This window comes from Thunnus albacares, chromosome 9, assembly GCF_914725855.1.
Source record: "Thunnus albacares chromosome 9, fThuAlb1.1, whole genome shotgun sequence".
Classification (NCBI taxonomy): Eukaryota; Metazoa; Chordata; class Actinopteri; order Scombriformes; family Scombridae; genus Thunnus; species Thunnus albacares.
Genome location: NC_058114.1, coordinates 8425971 through 8444918, shown reverse-complemented (window position 1 = coordinate 8444918; position 18948 = coordinate 8425971). Strand labels below are relative to the sequence as shown.

The 18948-nt window shown below is 38.1% G+C and overlaps 1 protein-coding gene across 4 annotated transcripts in view; it reads left to right on the top strand.

Moving 5' to 3' along the window:
* Nucleotides 1-18948, top strand: part of lrrc7 (leucine rich repeat containing 7) — a 76103-nt gene that overhangs the window by 21408 nt on the left and 35747 nt on the right. For all 4 annotated transcript variants that reach the window (XM_044362328.1, XM_044362326.1, XM_044362329.1 and 1 more), the window contains exons 2-6: nt 9957-10159; nt 14814-14931; nt 15332-15410; nt 17018-17107; nt 18593-18649. In XM_044362328.1, coding sequence (XP_044218263.1) covers nt 9957-10159; nt 14814-14931; nt 15332-15410; nt 17018-17107; nt 18593-18649 — 547 coding nt within the window. The remainder of the gene's footprint in view (nt 1-9956; nt 10160-14813; nt 14932-15331; nt 15411-17017; nt 17108-18592; nt 18650-18948) is intronic.

The window sequence follows — 18948 nt, the reverse complement described above, 5'->3', positions numbered from 1 at the left end:
AGCTGCAGTGGAAGTAAAGTAACAAAAAAAGGGACTTTGGCATTAAAAAGACTGTAATGTTGAAAGATATCTACTTGATTTGACTCATTTGGACGACTGAAGCTTCATATTTTTAAATACATTTTTGCACAGAGGGAGGCTTGTGGATTTTGTGCCCCTATCACTTACATTGTAAGTGTATTATGAAGGGATCTTCTAATAGCCGGTATGAACAGGAGGAATGATTATGGCAAGAAAAACATGTGTCAGTGTTCGTTTGGGCTCCTGACTATGGATTTAAGACAGACTTGAAAAATTGTGAACTGGTCCTTTAACCAAGAAGTTTTAGTTGCCTCAACTTAACCAGACTTTAACCACAGAGGTGACAGATCAGAAAATATGGGTAATTTTGGAACAACCTATTTATTGTTCAGTGATGAGTACTTAAGATACAGTATATATTTCCAAACTGATGCTAGTTGATGCTGATGTTTAAGTTTGTCATGAATCATCCTGTCTTTAGGTTATGTTTTGTTTTTTCCTCTCCCATTTAGTTCTGCATTTCCTGTTTTATTTTGGTTTCTAACTCTCCTCTCATTTCAGATCCACTTCCTGCCCTTGTGTGTTTCCTGCTCCTGTCCTCGTCATCATCCCCTAATGTCCTCCACCTGTGTCTCATTACCCTCACTCCCCTTGTGTATTTAGTCTGTGAGATCCCTGCTCCCTGTGCCAGTTTGTTTTTTGTCGCGAGTGTTCCAGCGTTATCTTCTTCGTTATAGTCTCTAGTGTTTTTTGACCCCGGATCTGCTTTTTTTTTGATTCTGCCTCTGCCTAGCCCTTTTGGTCTTGTTGCCTTCTCTGACTGCCTGCCCGTGTACCGAACCTGCAATTAAAAGACTTTGTTCTTTGGAACTGTTGTTTGAGTCGTGCGTCTGCATGGCTGTTTGGATTGCAGTCTTTCCAAATAGTTTAATAAAATTAGTTTTTGCTGCCAGACATCTGTCTTGTTCCTATAAAGAAAATCATAAATGTGCCCTAATACACTTTGATTGATATGTTGGGACAGTGGTTACAGTGTCACCTCATAGCAAAGTCCTGAGATCAGATTTACTACTTGCTGGGTCCCTTCCACAGACCACAGACTTGCAGGGGAATTGGCAGTTTAATCACCTGTTGGTGTATGTGTGTGACTTTTCCAGTCTATGTACATGTGAGCCCTGTGATAGAATGGCAACCTGTTGAGGGAACACCTCTCCAAATGTGAACCCCCATTAGGGGGCAACTATGTAAACTATTATATTCATAATCTACTCTATCTATCACGTTTGGAGCTTTTGCTAGAAAAAATAACTTCAACGATTAATCAAATATCAAAATAGTTGCCAATTACTGGTAATTTTTTTTCGATCCACTAGTCGCTGCAGCTCCAAACATATTGCCCAAATGTAACTATTTGTTAAACTGAGGCCCATGTCATTTTTGCAGCTTATAAAGATATCCTTGGTATGCACAAAATGTTAAATATTCATCTATTCATTGTCTTTATGTATTTATTCCTTGTCACGTGGCTGGAGGATATCCCAAATGGCGCTGGCTATGAGGCAGCAAAACACCCACAATGTCAAACTTAATGTCTTTTTTCAATATCCATCATTCCCCCTTGAGGTTACACTCCTTTTCATCTCAGTAAGCCTTTATTTCTGGTCATTCTTGTGCATGCAGAATGACTCCTGACAAGACTTTAAGGCAGAATATTTCTCTGATTTTTGAACAGGAAAATTTTACAAATGATCCTGCCTCAAAACCACCCTTCTATTCTGCAAATAGACAAAAAAAAAAGTGTGTTTGTATGCATGTGCTTGTATAGTTAACTGCTGTAAGTGGTTCTTTAATGAATGTAAAAAAGACAGAACAAGCTGTTCCTGGCTGCTAGTTAGCTAACTGCCTCCCACATACACAGTCTCTCTCTCTCTCTCACACACACACACACACACACACACTCTGACACACTACTCAGAGATTTGCTTGACAATGTGGAGCACTGGGATGTGAAACAGGATTTTCCGTTTTCTCTTGCTGTCACTGTTGCAAGTAATCAGAAACTTAAATGAGTTTGCGCGTGTGTCGGCACCGGTTTATGTGTGTGTCTGTGTTTCACATGTGCTTGTACGTGACGGTGTGTGACTGTTTAATTGTGAGTGAGAGCAGAAGCCCGAGGTGAGTGCTGCAGAGTGGAGCGTTCACACCTTTACTTTAAAAGGCAGGGAAAGGAGACATGAAGAAGCTTTTATAAAGCTCTTATTCAGATGTCGGATATATTTGAGTCTATGTAAAAGCGTCGCCAAATGTGGAGCGATCGCCCACTGAGTGCAGCATGTTCTGTTTTATGACAGAGAGAGAAAGAGAGAGAGAGAGAGAGAGAATGAGTAAAAATACACCCGGCTCCTGGGAGACGGTCTCTATGGCAGCGGTTACTATGGTGACGGCAAGGCTGCACGTGAAGTGATGGCTGTCATGGGACCCTGGGGAATTCACCCTCTCGAGCTGCTGGAGATGGCACACACACACACATTAAATCCAGTGAAGAGCAAATGCACAGAATAGAAACTAGTTGAGCTGAAATACAGGAAGAGCAATGGCACCGTGCTGGGTTGCTTGTGTGTGTGTGTAGGTGGGTGGCTGTGTGTGTGTGTGTGTGTGTAGCATGTGTGGTTGGGTGTGTGTTTGCAAAATTCCCCTCCACATCTTTGTTTTTTTAATGTCATAATCATTGTACTGTGTGTGTGTGTGTGTGTGTGTGTGCACAATATGTTGGGAACTTTGCACATCCACATGTAGCTTTTGCCTCTGCAGAGTCAGTCTGCTCTGTCATACTGTTTCCATAGCAGCAGCGAGAGCCAACACAGCCAACCACGCTCACTTCCCAGTTTCACCCTATTGGTGCCGGCTTGCTCTGACTCTCTTCATACTTTTTTTTTTTTTTTTTGCAACTGGCTTTGGCTCTCCGGGAGTCTGGGCGGGACTGGATACACTTCAGTGTCCCCCTTACATTCATTCATTCAGATGGGGTCGACCAGCTCAACAGAAACACCAAGAAACAGGAAATAAAAGCAAACAGACATACAGCACAGTATGTTTCCATGAATGAAGAGGAGCTGAAATATGAAACTAATTAGTGTAAATATATAGTACACACACGAACACACACACACACACACGTCTTCATTGACTCTGACATTTTAACATTTGACTACGAAGATACAAAATGAAAGTGAAGAGAAAAAGATTAAAACTCTGCAGCTAAAAATCTGAATTTTTACAATCAAGTTCTGCATTACAAACATCAGGCTGATGCTTCAGTTGGAGTCGACTCAGACTGATCTGCTCAGTTTAGAGAAGTCGAGTTGAGTTGACAACCCAAATGCTGATATACTGTGATGAACTGGTCTTGTAGCATATTTAACGATAAGATACAATTTTGTCTATATCTATCTTTTTTTCGTGAAATCCATATCACACTATGGATTCGAGGAAACAGCTGTCTAAGCAGTTCCACATCCTCCCTGCTCTGTGTGTCTTCTTTCTCTGGAGGTACGTGTGTGTCATGAAGGTGACTGCCAACCGTCGGCTCTCGTTGTTGCCCACATAAACAGTGTCGTCTCTCCCGTTCACTCCTAATATTTGTCAGTGTCCCTGCTGTTGTATTACTTGCCTGATTCTAAAAGGTAACATCCGCTTTGCTCTCTCTCTCTCTTTGCTTTATAAAAAAAAGCAGTTATTTTTAGCCTATTCTGTCTTTGCATATTTAAGCTGTTACATCAATAGACTGTGAGGGCTTAATCAAGCAGCTGCAAAAATCAGTAGCCAATAAAAACAGATTGTTTAGCAGACTGTGTGCTGATATTTATGCTATTGATTAGGGCTGCTACTAATGATTATTTTCATTTTCAGTGAATGCGACAATCATTTTTTCGATTAATCGCTTAATCATTTTGTCTATAAATGTCAGAAAATATTGAAAAATGACAGACATGTTTTGTCCAAAAACCCAAAAATATTCAGTTTACTATCATGTATGACAAATAAAAGCATTAAATCATCACATTTGAGACGTTGCAACCAGCAATTTTTTGGTTAAAAAATGACTAAAACAATTATTCATTTATCAAAATAACTGACAATTAATTTTTCTGTTCATCAACTATTTGATTAATCATCTAATCGTTGCAGCTCCACTATCAATTAAGCAGAATCTTTAACCACTAGAAGTTTGAATGCTTTTATACTGGGTTTATTCAAAGTAACTTCACCGCAGTTCAGTTGGGAAAACAAACATTTGTTGTCACTGATCATCATGTCAGAAATAAATAGATTTTATGACTGGGATTAGGCAAAGACAAGCATCTAAAATTATATAAAAACATGATAAAATGAAGAGAAGAAAAGGCTTATAACACACTGAGATCGCCCGGTCCTGCAGTCAAAGGAAAGTAGAGCACAGAGGCACTAATCTAGCAAAAAGGTCATATCAGCTCTGGTGGGTGTTGCTGGTTTATTTGGGACATTATACTGGGCCATCTGGCTCTTGGCTGGGATGTCAAGCAGTTGATTAGAGGATGCAGTAAGCATTAAACTGATGTCTCACCTTTGGTAATCGTATAGCTTTCAGCCAAGTAGAGATCCGGCTTACTCAGCCAATGAGAAGGTGCCTACTGCTACTTGCTGCTGTATGACGATGAGTGTCACATGACGTGTGTGTCCTCCGCTGGTTGGACACTGAAACCAAACATTTTGAGAGAAGAATAAAGCAGGCTGAAACTATAAAAATCTTGACATATACCAGAGACCTAAGACATTTACTTCATATACTGTACATGCATAGAATATATTTATACAGAGTCGTACTTAAGTTACAGTTCATCACTTCCATTGCTTTGGTGCAGAGTATCTAATACAATTCCTACAGAGCAACAGTCTCGACCTGTAAATGTGGTTTATTCTGCTCCAGGCCTGGAAACCTTTAACACCACATTAACTGTTGATGGGGAGACTGCCGCAGCTCATTCGTCCTCATGCAAGAACACTTTCGTACTCTTCTCTTAAAACTTTTTTTCTGTAGGGTTTGTTTGTACAAGTGTTCCAAGTCGGCTTCAACAAACTCTCTTAACTGCGCAGACTTGTCGTAAATCGCTAGTTTCAGCCTGATGAATATCCTTGTTTATCAGGATGTGTGTGATCATGAGATTTGAGCATTAACATAATCAACGCCCCTACAATTGCCGTATATGGCTACATGTTCTGCTCCATTTCTTGGCAAGTTTCATCCACAAAAATGCGACCAAAGAGTAAAAACAAGAATTTCACAATGCAGAACAGAACAAATTTAGAGTGTTATGCTAGAAAACGTCTTTCTAAAGCAAAGCGGTGTGTGATAGGAGGTGGTCAGTAACAGTCTGACAGTCACTGAGATATTAAAGGGAAGAATAAAATTATAACCTATAGTAGGTGATGTTACACTGTGAGCTGCAACAAAACATATTGGACAGAGACCTGCAGAAAGACCCTGAGGCAGCTGTTTCCAACAACGACTGAACATAGAAGTTGCTGCGCCAAAATATTCCAATAAAATATCAAAAATACGTCTCGGTAAACTGGCAGCCATGATGATGATGATGATGATGATGATGATGATAAATTTATTCAGATTCAGATATTATAATTCAAGTCAAATGGTGTTTCTCCTCTTGTGAAGAAAGGCAGAGACAATCTGTACTGTATGACTGAACGACAGGTCTGGATCACTGCTTTAGTCTCTTATTTTAATCCTGTGAAGCAGGACACGTCTAAAAAAGTGCTTTACAAAAAAAAGGCTTTCATCGTTGTAAGCTACTATTATTAGTCATGTGATTACGTAAGAGAAATACAGTATAAATTACCGTAAATATAATATACATACAAATAGTTATATCCATCTTTTCAAAATACTTTTTTACAAAATACAGTATCTATGCCTAAACCATCAAGGGCTAAAAAAATCTTTCAAGAGGAAAATTAAGTTAGTTAATTAAGTAAAATGTTACCAAATTACACACTGAGATTGTAAATATTTGACATATATTTGATTTCAACTTTTTTCCTTTATTTTTGTTGAAAATCATGTGATTTTAGTTTACATTGATACTTATTATCATCACACATATTGAATTATCAACACAAATTTTTATGTCACCCACCCGTAGTTTCGACCTTTGTCTTTTCTTTCTTTTTTTTTTTTTGCCAGCAGCTGACATCTATATTAAAAAAGAACGATAAGACAGGACTATAAGCTTCAAGTATTTATATGCTTTATATTTATATGCCCACCCTGAGTCTCCTTCAGCTCTAAAGCTTTTGGACAATAAGAGGAATCAGAGGTCCAAGGTTAAAAGCACTGACTGCTGGCTTTACACGTACTGTAGACAAACAGTAAATCCCTGCTCGCCTCATTACGCCCGCTTTGAGCATGACTGTGGATAAGGATGTATTGATTTTAATGGTCCAGCCCTTTTAGATAAACAGTCCTGGAGGATCTGCAGTCGTTTTATCTGATTTCACCGGGCTCGCAACGAACTAGAGCAGATAACATAGTGTCCTCACAACGCTCAAGATCATCTGTCTATCACTCGAACTCATCTGCTCGCACTCTGGAGCTGGACATGTGTGTGTTTACTGACAGATAAAGTTGCAGGTCTTATCTCTGAGCCTCCTGGTCTGCCTCGCTTTTCTCTCCACACCTCCTTATTTTCATGTTCTCTCTATCCTCGCCCTCCTTTTGACTCCTCTTTTTCTCTTCACACCACTGTATTCACTCATCTTCTCCTCTCCTCTCCTCTCTTCATCATTTTAGCTCATCCAGATTAAACAGGAAATTGAGGCAGCAGTCAGATAACTGAAAATTCACTCTTTGTCCTACTTGAATGGGCCAGCATTAAAATGTTTTTATTTGTCAGTAGATTGAGTGTAGTAAGCGTCGTGGTTTGAAATGATAAAGCTGAATGATAAATCCTCACTCAAGGATTTTAATACCCATGGTTAGCCTACTTATGCCATTCAGCCCTCTAGCTTTTTAAATGGAGTCGTGTAATGGAGTGATGGAGTGATGTTGCAGAATTACAAAGGATTCAGTCTAATTATATGGCTCTGGCTTGTTTTTTGCAGAGACTGTGTGTGTGCGTGACAGACAGAGTTGAGCCTCAGCCTGCTCTGAGATGGGTAACTGCTGGTTGGCAAAGGACGGCTGTATTACCCATCTGCCCCGGGTTTTACACCTGCCTGGCAGCTAAAAAGCACAGTCATTTGAAGCTCTCAAACTAATTTTGGTCCCACGTCATCCCTGCTTAAAAACAAGTTCATACAGTACACCGTTGCTCTGCAGCTTTCCACAAAATGTGAAGCATTTTGAATTGGTTCATCATTGCAGTAGAATAAAAGAGGTGTGCTTATCTACCAACTATGTCTCTGAGAAATTATGTTCGTAAGCTAAATTGCAACAGCAAGTACATTTTGAAATCCAATGCCGCCCAATTTACGTTTTCTCTCAACGTAATGACAAAATGACTAAATTAACGTATTTGTCGAGTTGCAAAACTTTTACGATACGAGACACTGGCACTGGCAAGGTTAGAGGAAGATCCAGGTCTTGTTTATTGTCACAATAATAACCCACAATTCAGTTTGTTTGACCAGTAAGCAAACTGGTAGCATGAAGCAGAAATATAGTTGCTATGTTTCCTACAGTTTAATATACCTTGTGCACTGACTTTTGGTACTGTGATTAATATTAGTAATAACATTACTAATATATTTGATTTACAAAGCCTTTTTCTAGATTCTCTGAGTTGCTTCGTGAGACAAATTAGGTATGTAAGTAAAAAAAAAACCTAAAATACAACACAAGCACAGAATAGTTGACTGGAGCAGGACATAAGATTAAACATTAAACCTTAATATTAGAAGTTTTAAGATGGATTTTCCAGATTTTCCAGAGATCTATTGGACATATACAACAGTCATAGATGTGTTTGGGGGGAGAGTTTCAGTGGGAAGCCTGCCATGACAGGTCTGGTGTTCAGTCCTGGATGAAGGGGGGCAGGAGGCTACCGGAAGGAGTGTGGTGGAGGGAGAGAAGCTGGTTATAGAGGGCTAAGTTTATGAAGAAAGGGACTTTAAATTGAGCCAGTGGAGATGTTGATGGACCGGAGTGATGTGGAAGCGGGAGTGAGTGAGTGTAGCAGGTGAGCAGCAGAGTTCTGGATGTACTTAAGTTTGTAAGGACTATGGAGGATGTACCTTAAAGAATATTGCTGCAGCAGTAGAGCTGAAACCAAATTTCATATCCACAGGATGTGATGAGGGCATGGCTCAGAGATTCTGCAGCATATTAGAAAACAGATGGGTGGAAAGGATTTAAGCTTGAAAAAAAGCAGTTGTAGTGATGTGATTGGCGTGGTGTTCGAATGAGAGGTTACTGTCAAGATCTGTATCAGTCGGCATGTGCACATCCATAAATTTCTGCAGGTGCTGTGTAACAAAAAAACCCACAAAAGAATGAAAGAGTACCTGCACACTGCGATATTGTTCCCAAATCTTCTTTCAACCACTATGGGTCTTCTTCGATGGTCGAAACATTGTCATGTCCATGTGGGGTTAAAGAAGATTTGGGAGCAATTAAGCAGTGTGCAGGTACTCTTTTGTTATTTTAAGATTTGTGCAGTAAAGGAACAACAATTTGTTTCAGATTTTAATGGATGTCTTCAAGGAAATCAGAAGTATTTTCTGTGGAAATGACACGCAATGAACCCATAGAATAGATAATAAGCGGTAAACTGCAAATGGTATGCAATCAGAAAATATATAAGTATATAAAGACAGTAGATATGCTGTGAGGTTTCACTTTTGGGGGCAGCTGTGGCTCAGGAGGTAGAGCGAGTCGCCCACTAATTGGAATATCGGCGGTTCGATTCCCCCAGTCTGCATGTCGATGTGTCCATGGGCAAGATACTTAACCCCAAATTGCTCCTGATGGTTGTGCCATCAGTGTGTGAATATGTGTGAATGATTAGATTTCATCTGATGGGCAGGTTGAGACTTTGCATGGTAGCCCCTGTACCCATTCAGCGTATGAATGTGTGTGAATGGGTGAATGTTATTCGTAGTTTAAAAAGCGCTTTGAGTGGTCAGAAGACTAGAAAGGCGCTATACAAGTACAGTCAATTTACCATTTTACCATTTTATGTTGTAACAAGCATCATATCTACCTGAAAGTGCATTACCCATCTGATCCACAAAAACCACCACGAAGAAAATGTGTTGATTTGAAGCTGCAAGTAGTTTATTGATGAGTTATTTGCCCACTCCGTCTATCCATCCAACCATTCATCATCAATACCTGCTGTTCTCTTCTCTAAATTGTCATGATGGGCTGATACGTGCGGAGTCATATAAAGGTTGCTTTTTACACCCTCAGCCTTAATTTAGCATTTTTCTCAGCACACTGGAAACTTATTCAGTAGGTGTGTTAGTGAGAACCTGTTTTTTTTTATGTGTATGTGTGTGTGTGTGCATCTATCTGTGGTATTACTCAACTCAAAAGCAGTGAAATCTGAACATTAATAAATGAAGCTCACATCACATTGATGTTATTACAGATACATTTATTTTAAGACCTTTTAGAGAAAATTCCACTCATGAATTTTGATTTTAGACTCAACATCTGATGCAGGAACATTTAGAGTCCAGTTTGATATATCAGAGCCCTTTTTATCTTTTACATAGTGATCTATTCTGACTGTGTGGTGCCGCTTTACCGCTGTCAATCAACAACAGTCTACAGAGATACAAGGAAATGAGGTCTGAGAAGCAACAAAATTAGATATAATGAGCCTGGTGATTCCTTAAATTAATTTAAGATCGTCTCTCTTCTCTTTTGGCCTCTATAGTGCAGTGTCTGGAAATGACCACTAAGCGGAAGCTGATTGGCCGGCTGGTGCCGTGCCGCTGTTTCCGTGGGGAAGAGGAAGTGATCTCAGTGTTGGACTACTCCCACTGCAGCCTGCAGCAGGTCCCCAAGGAAATCTTCAGCTTTGAGAGAACTCTGGAGGAGCTCTACCTAGACGCCAACCAGATCGAGGAACTACCCAAGGTAACTCTGCAACACAGACTTTCTGCTGCAACTTGTCTCCCTTTTATATCACTTCTAACCTCTAGAACCACCTCTTAGACCACCTGACCCCTATGTGATCCATGTAAAACCTTAGAAGAGGCCCTAAATAATTGTTATGACTTAAATAAACATTTTACTCCAAACTGGTTTCAAGGGAGCAGGATGTACTTACTGTATATCTTACATGATAAACAGCAGTACTAGTTTTTGAGCAATTGGTGGAAAGCACAGCAAATAAACATTTTTGTCGTTTACATAAAGTAGCTGTAAATGTGACATATTATGAGTGTTTTTTTTGGTATATGACAAAAAGTGGATTTTTATCCCTTTTGAGTGTTGATGCAACACTCAGCTTCCCGTCATCTAAAGCATAAACCTACTCATAACATCAACCCCAATGATTACTTGGCTGTAACTGTGAGTTACGCCCACAGAAGTTGACACATTTTGATATATTAATGTTGTTCGAGCTACTGTTTAAAATATATTTTGCAGCTGCATGTTGGTGTCTCATAAATTACTTTAAACCCTTTTGTAATGTTGATTGGATGCTGTTATTTTATTCCTGTGCCTCGAAATATTATGATCACTGCTCAAGCAAATGTGCCTTAGTGATAAATGAGTATATTTTTCTGTGTTGTGTCGGGTGAAAGCTGTTCATGAATTGTTTTAAGGAACTTATGGTAGCTCTTGAATGTGTATTTCTACTGTTTTAGAGACAAACTTGCACTCTTCCCTGACAAATTCCACCAAAATTTTATAGTATTTTTTAATCAGCTTTGTCTTCAAGCATGTCAGCATTGAGTGGACGAGAGTTTATTATGAAGATGTGCATCAGTTTTCTATTTTCTTTTTTCCCACAAGTGTGTTATTAGATTATATTGCATGTATGTGAACCTGTTGATTATATATGAACAGGATACTTGAAAGATTTTGTTTGTTGTGACACATTTAGTATTCATTTGTTTGGTAAGATTTTATACTTGTGTACCTTTCCTGGTGCAGACAGGCAGTGGTGATGTTCATTTAAAGGGATTTACAGTAAAGCAATATTAAAAATCTAGAGCAACGCTAGCGGGCCCTGAAAGGCACCGGAAATCAAGTGTTTGATGGTTGAAAAATGGAGAAACAGCTTTGCTATTCTTAGATATTTACTGCCAGTGAAGTAAAAAATGCTTAATTCAGACTGATGCTGCTACCCAAATCAAAGGGGTTTATCTAGTGTACAGTTTCCATTTTAGGACGTGTCAGACTTGTGAGTTTGCAACTTCATTGCAATTTTCATCAGTGTACTTTGTAAGCCTGAGATATGTAGCTGTTGCTTTGAATTGAAAGCTAAAGTTAGTGTTTTCATACTAATGTCAGCATGCTAAAGCAGTGGTGCCCAAGCTGGGGGGCAGGATCCCCAGAAGTGGTTTTGCAAGATAAACCTGAGGGGTCGCAAGATTATGAAGAGGATAGGAAAGCAGAAAAAACATATTTCTGCTACGCAAAATTAAGTTAAGTTAATTAAGTTAATTTTCTCAGACTTTCCTCGACCAATCGTCCAATTGATCAAGTGTTTGCCGCCACTCCTAGAACCACATGACCAGTGTGGATAAAGCTAAATTTAGACTTAAAGTTTGCTGAGTCATGTTTACCTTCATTACATATTAGACAGCAGTGAGTGGCAGGAGACATAAGGTGAGCGAGGAGGTTCATTGGGAGTCTGAGACCTCTAAAAAACTCCCATGCAGGCAGTAACAAGGCAAAAAAAAAAAATGGCAGCGTCCTTCCAGTTTTTCAAGGAGAACTACAGGTGCTGTTTATGAGAAGGTTGTCTCTTTTCATTGATATTCTGTCCTGGTTTAAATGACTGAATTTCTAAATATAGCCTGCATGAATAAAGACTAATAGTGCTGTGTGAGTGGCAAGCTAAACTTGTATGCATCTGACCAAAAAAAAAATGTGTATGTATGCCAAGATTATATAAGAGCTCTTGAGGGTGCCAGAGTGATTGACCTTTATGGGCGTGAGTTAGAGAGCTCCTCAAGTGTGTGTGAGTGTGTAAGTGATTGTGTGCTTTTAAGGCTGAGCGTGTTTGTGTAAGTATAGTGACACAGAGCAGCCTTGTCCATGTTTAGCTCCTCTGTGCTCTTTCATTCTTATTTAACAACAGTGACCACCAGATGTGATATACAGTAGTCAATATAATTTTATTAGGTCAATGAAATGTGCAAAAGATGATCCATATTCTCTCAACTATGATTCGGATTGAAATGTTCATCTTATAAAATCCAAAATACAGCATTTTGTTCACAAAATGCATGAACACCATTTCATTTTGTGCAGTTTTTTATTTAGTAAAAATCACGTTGCTTTGATTCTTTTTCTGTACGGGTTCCTTTTAATTGAAAGACATGTAAATTCGGTGACCAGGAAACTGTAACCTTCCTGTAGGAGCGAATGTGAGTGTGTTTGTGTTTCTTCATTGTAAAGAAATTACACATCACAGATTACACTCTATCAGAAAATGTGTGTTTTGTGGATTGACCTTAGTTCAGTTTATAACTCCCAATGGTGTTGTGGAATAAGTGTGGGATATTATATTTTTTGCAAGTGACATTTTAATAAGCAGCTTTTAAATTAGGATGTTATTGAGGTCACCTGTAAGGCCTCATAGGTTTTTTTTTTTCATATACAGTAGGTGAACTGAATGACATGACAAGTGGGAGAATATACTGTACACCAATCATGGATTGATGCTTTATACACAAAGATGGTTTACCGCTATGGTGTCTTATTTTGAGTGTATATTTGGATTTTTCTGTATCACAGAGCAGTTTGTTCATCTCTTAAAAAGGAGCTTTGCTGAAATTGATTCAAAAATCCATGAATAAAATTTGACTAAACTTAGCTGACAGTACCTGAAAATGATCTCATCTTTGCCTGGTGCATAACAGGTCATTTTCATGTTTCCTTTGGTTTGAATTGTACAGAATATACTGTACACATTATCCATCCTGAACTGATCTTTATATCTGTAGAAGCTATGGGAAAAATATTTAAGTGTCATATAATTATACTACATATAAAAGGTCACCTGATGATGTCCCCAGATGTTTTTGACAGATATGTATCAGTGAATGAAAGCTATGCAGCTTTTCTGCTGGCACATATGTTCTTGCTGTTTTTGCTTGAGCATTTCAATGATGACCTGTCAGAGATGTCAAGATTAAAGAATAGTTGATTTTTTCCTGCTAGTATGTAAATAGCGTTACAGTCTCACAGGGCTGCTAGCCTCATCATTAAGTCTTTGGCTTCGAGATCCTGAGAGGGCAGGAAGAGGAACCATAGCAATGTTTATTTGAACATTGAAGAAAGTTGACTGTTGTTAATAGCCATAAAGATTTGATGGACTGCAGATTAGCTACCTAGCTAAGAATTGTCCTAGTGGCTACAGTAAGTCAGGTAAATAATAATAATATAATAATAATGCTAACTCGTTGACTTAACAGACAACTAGACCTGTAGCATTAAATCAATTGCTGCTGTGAGAAGTTTTGCTAACTTGGGACAATAGTAATAATATTAATAACACTAACTTGCTGCATTAGTGAGTTACTTGAGAGTAGTTAGCTTGTTTGTTTGCTGCTTAAGACCATATGAATGAAAATTGTTAGGTAAAATATACCTCAATTGTTAATTGATTGAATTAAAACAATTCCGTGCACCTTTTACTGCCCTTTTGGAACATCTTAGCACATTTAACTGTTTTCCTCTTCATCTTGAACTTATTATTTTTGTTATTCATGAGCGGCGTGAATGTTCATTTATTGGAAATAATGTTGCCAGATGGGACTGACAAATAGTAGCCCATTCAAGCCTAGAACCCACTCAATAGTCTTACAAGTATCCACATTTTTCATTTTTATCTGTGCTATCATAGAAATAAGCAGTAAAAGTCTTTCAGATAATGTTACATTAAATGTTTAAAGTTTTCACCAACCCTAACCCTATGTTACCAGAATAATAGGGGAAAAATCAGGCAACACTGATAGTAATGGGTTAATAATACCTGTTGAAAGCCATCGGAAAATCTAGAAAAGGGGACACAGAATTTGGTTTATTTTGCCCAATTGGGACTAATGGGGAAGCTTTAGCACCTTTCACTGCTGCTAAAAAACTTTAAAAAGTGTCCATCATTCCTCTTCATGTTTGTGCATTTGCCTTTTGAATGTGTTTAAGTATTTGCATCATTCTGGATTTGGGAGAGCATTTATTTTAATGTCTATTTTGGTATTACATAAATATAACATTTCTGTATTCTAAGCACTTTCCTTTTTATGCCTTCACTCTTGTATATGTTTTGGCATTTGCAGTATTTTTCTATTTAGGCCACATTTCTCCTAATGTTTGTGCTTTCACTCTCTCTCTGTGTTTTGTCCTTAGGGGCCTCCGTATGGAGAAGATTAAGTCTACATTATTCATAGAGAAAGGCAGCTAAAATGGCAATGCTTTTCCACAACATTATGTGGTGCATGCCTCCAGCTCACTTCTCGCTCTCTGTCCTTTTGTACTTTTCTGCTAAAGGTCTGTGTCATTTTGCCAACAGACTATAATATTCCTTTGTTTTTCCTCTGTGTTTCCATAGCAACTCTTCAACTGCCAGGCCTTGAAGAAGCTGAGTATGCCCGATAACGACCTGTCCAACCTGCCCACCACCATCGCCAGCCTGGTTAACCTCAAAGAGCTGGACATCAGTAAAAACGGTAAGATTGACCAATTCAACCTCACCAAAAAAACAAAATAAAACAACTTTCGTTTCAACTGCAAATGATAATGATAGACATATTAGAGAGGATTATTATCATACATTTTTAATTATAATGTGTCTAGATACAGGATGTGGAGTTTAGGGGATAAGAAAACAAGGGTAGCATGTGAGTTTTCTGGCAGAGCTAAAACTGTTGAACCGTCTCTAGTTAAAATCCCAATAATTTCACATCCAAATATTTAAGGAAAATGTGCTGTTAAAAATACTTATAAATTTCAGAGAGATTTTAGATAATAGCTCCCTGCCTGTCTTACTGTATTAAGAATTCATTCTAACAAAATGTGGAAATATGTAATAAACATTTCAATTTCCCTCCCTCTGTGTCTCTCTAACAGGTATCCAGGAGTTTCCAGACAATATAAAATGCTGTAAAGGTCTGTCTGTGGTGGAAGCCAGTGTCAACCCCATCACCAAGTAAGACACTAAAGGCCTTTATACTGTGTGATTTCAGGCTTTCTGAGGCAATTAGGTTTTCTCAATCCAGAACTGTGCTCCTAGATTGCAATGTGAGACTTTTTTATCTGTTATCTGTGAGAGATTTTAACAGGTTCACAAATGTAAGACCGAATTCTTACAATGTCACCACTGCTACGACCCACGACTACAAACAAACCAGTCAGAATACAACATGAAATGCAGCAGAATACACTGGCTGACCCGACTGCAGTTTTTTGAATGAAGTTTAGTTTGAATGATGCGAGCTGATGACATGTCTCTGCTTTATTTGCTCCGTAGCGCTGTGATTCACAATGCATTCAAGCGCACAATCTTAATAGCATCAGATTGATATTGTGACCAAGATTTTATTATAAGTGTGTCGCACAATGTGACATACATTAAACTTGTCGTTGTGCAGTCTAAAAGCGCCTTAAGACACACTGTGTAGTAAAACAATATATTAATATCATGCACTGGAACAATCTGGTCTCTTGTTTGTTTGGCAGTAAATGTTTATCTGCGGCGCAAAAGGTCGGGTTGCAAGTTTAACACACACTGGTGCAAACAAATAATAGAAAAATCTTGTCATCTTAAAAATAAACATATCTCAAACACTTTCAATTTTGCTAATAATATTGTCATTGTTTTTAATTTAATTGTGAACACTGTTTTATTTGGCCTTTGGGAGAGTTGCTTGTTTGGTCGGTGGCACCAGTTTTATTAAGTGGAGCTGGATTCAGTTCAAGATGTAATTGACTGTAATGAATGAAAATTATGCTTCTGCCATTTATTCAACTATTTATAAACAGAACAGTGTCCAGAGAGCAACACTGTAATTATCTTTGATATACATATTCAATTCTATGTGTCTAAAGCACCACATTGGGCCAAAATATTTTATATTTGGCTGCATCTATACACCCTATACTACCTGTAACTACACTGGTTCAATGAAATAACGGCCATACACCATACAGATATCTGTATCGTTAGCAGACGTTGTGAAAACTACAAGTAAATAAAGACATAAAAAGTCTGACATATACATCTCTGTCATTTAAAAGTCTTTCAAGCTAGTCTTTGTAGATAAACAGGCCCAAACATGTCAGCACAACAGGAATGTGAAGAACTCAGATGTAAAATTACAGAAAACGTATCACATCGTCCATGTAAAGGCACATCAATACACACTATACACAAATATAAAATCAATGAAAGACCGTGTGTGGCTCTCAGACCACCTGCAGATTTAAGGTTATTTTGCGGCTGTATGTCATTCCTTTGCATCCATGTTGGCTCTGACCCACGATACCACCGTTATGCCCTTAATTAAACTCTGGTCATGTGACCCATTACATACACTCTAAATTAAAATAAAACCTTACATAAAGAGCACTAACCAAACATTATTTTAAGGTGGTATATATAGCTTCAGGCTAACAGCAGTTTGTTCTTTTATTCCACCGAGGCCCTTCAAGGACAGACACTCACTTTCACTCTTTCTTATTCTTCTTTTGCATATGTTCTTACTCTCTTCCTTTCTTCCTGCTCTCTCTTTCTTTCTTTCTTTCTTTTCTTTCCAGACTCCCAGATGGTTTCACGCAGCTCCTCAATCTGACCCAGCTCTTTTTAAATGATGCCTTCCTGGAGTATCTGCCGGCTAACTTTGGCAGGTAAACCCATGCATGTAATCATTAGTGTTTCCTTGCGCATTAGGGGTTGTGTGTGTGTGTGTGTGCACAAGTTGTGCGATTGATTGTGTTGGATGGGATGTTTTACATATTTAAAGCACCAGAAGCTATTATTAAGTGTCACTTGAAATGACTGTAAAGAATCTTAATAAAAAAGAATCCAGGATTATCAGGCTTTTTGCTTTATGCACTGCACCTAAAATTTAAATAAGTTGGCTTGAAAATGATCATGTTGCATGTTATACAGTGTGTTGGAATCAGCCTGAGGCTTAAGCGTTTTATGGATGTTTGTGTTTGAGGCAGCAATTATATGTTTTATCATGCCTGGGTAGGAGTACATGAATGATTAACTACAATTACCAATTTTAATTATGAAAACATATTTTTTTTAAATTGTATGCTAATGTAGTGTATTTTCATCTCACATAAATTTACAGTTTACAGTTATTCTTCTATTTTTTAAATTAATTACTTAATCCCTCCTCACATTAACCCATTCAGAGGCATGATTGAATTTATAAATTACTTTAGCACTTCAGGATTTCCCTAAAGTGACTTTAGCATCAGTGTATTAGTAGCACTGAAATGCATCCTGCAAACATAGAATGGACTTTTTACAGAGTCAAGAGCTAAATAGTGTCGGTAAAAACCGTAACTACATGTCTGTGAGCTTTGTTTACTTGACGTTAAATAATCAGTGAAGCTGGCTATTGTTACCTCTGAGTTTAAAGCCTTTTCACTAACATTTTCTGTTCAATATCACTGTTAAATGCGATATAATACTAATAAATGTCAGTCAATCACAGGGGGGCAGCTCAGCAGATCATTATTGGTAACAGCTTGGTTTGGTGTGAACATTAACACAGCATTGTGAAACTGTGCCCGCTCCAAAAAACTGACTGCTGAACCCATTAATATATTTTCTAGGGTTGTAACTAACAATAATTTTTATTGTTTATGAATCTGTCAATTATTTTCTCGATTTATCAATTTGTTGGTCTATTAAATTTCAGAAAATGGTTAAAAAAAAAAATGTTGATCATTGTTTCCCAAAGCCTAAGATGAAGTCCCCAAATGTCTTCTTTGGTCTCAACCAATAGTCCAAAACCCAAAGACTGTCCTAAGCTGGAATCAGAGAATTTGGCCATTTTTTCTTAAAAAAATGACTCATCAATCAATCAATTATCATGGATACATGACAGAATTCTTGCAAACTGAAACATATCTATGATGGTGCTGCGATGTTGTAGTGATGATAATTTTGGTGATCAAACATTTCTGATTAATGATTATATATAATTATGATCACTGATGAGGAAATAGGTGAATTACATGGGGCCTGTTTTTCCTTAATTTAATGTTGTCTGACCATCCATGACTTTCCTAGAAATGTTTGTTGGCAACCGGCAGAGAGAATTAATCCAGTAAATAAAGTTTTGGCTTATCTACCGTATGTCTGTTTGTTAGACTCTCCAAACTACGGATCCTGGAGCTGAGAGAGAACCACCTGAAAACCATGCCAAAGTAAGTACAATGTGTGTGTGTGTGTCTGTGTGTGTGTGTGTGTGTCTGAGAGAGAGAGAGGGGGAAAGAGAAAGCAAAAGAATTTCAATTTGGTTTTTTGCACTCCACAAATTACATCTCACACACATCTCTCTCTCTCTCTCACACACACACACACACACATGCAGATGCTTTATGATATTACTGAGCTTGCGTGCTTTCCCAGGTGTCCAGATTAAAACTATATTTATCTCTGGCAGCTGTTCTTGAATACTGATGAAGCCAGTTTTAACAGGAACGTGTTGGCCTTAACAGTTTTA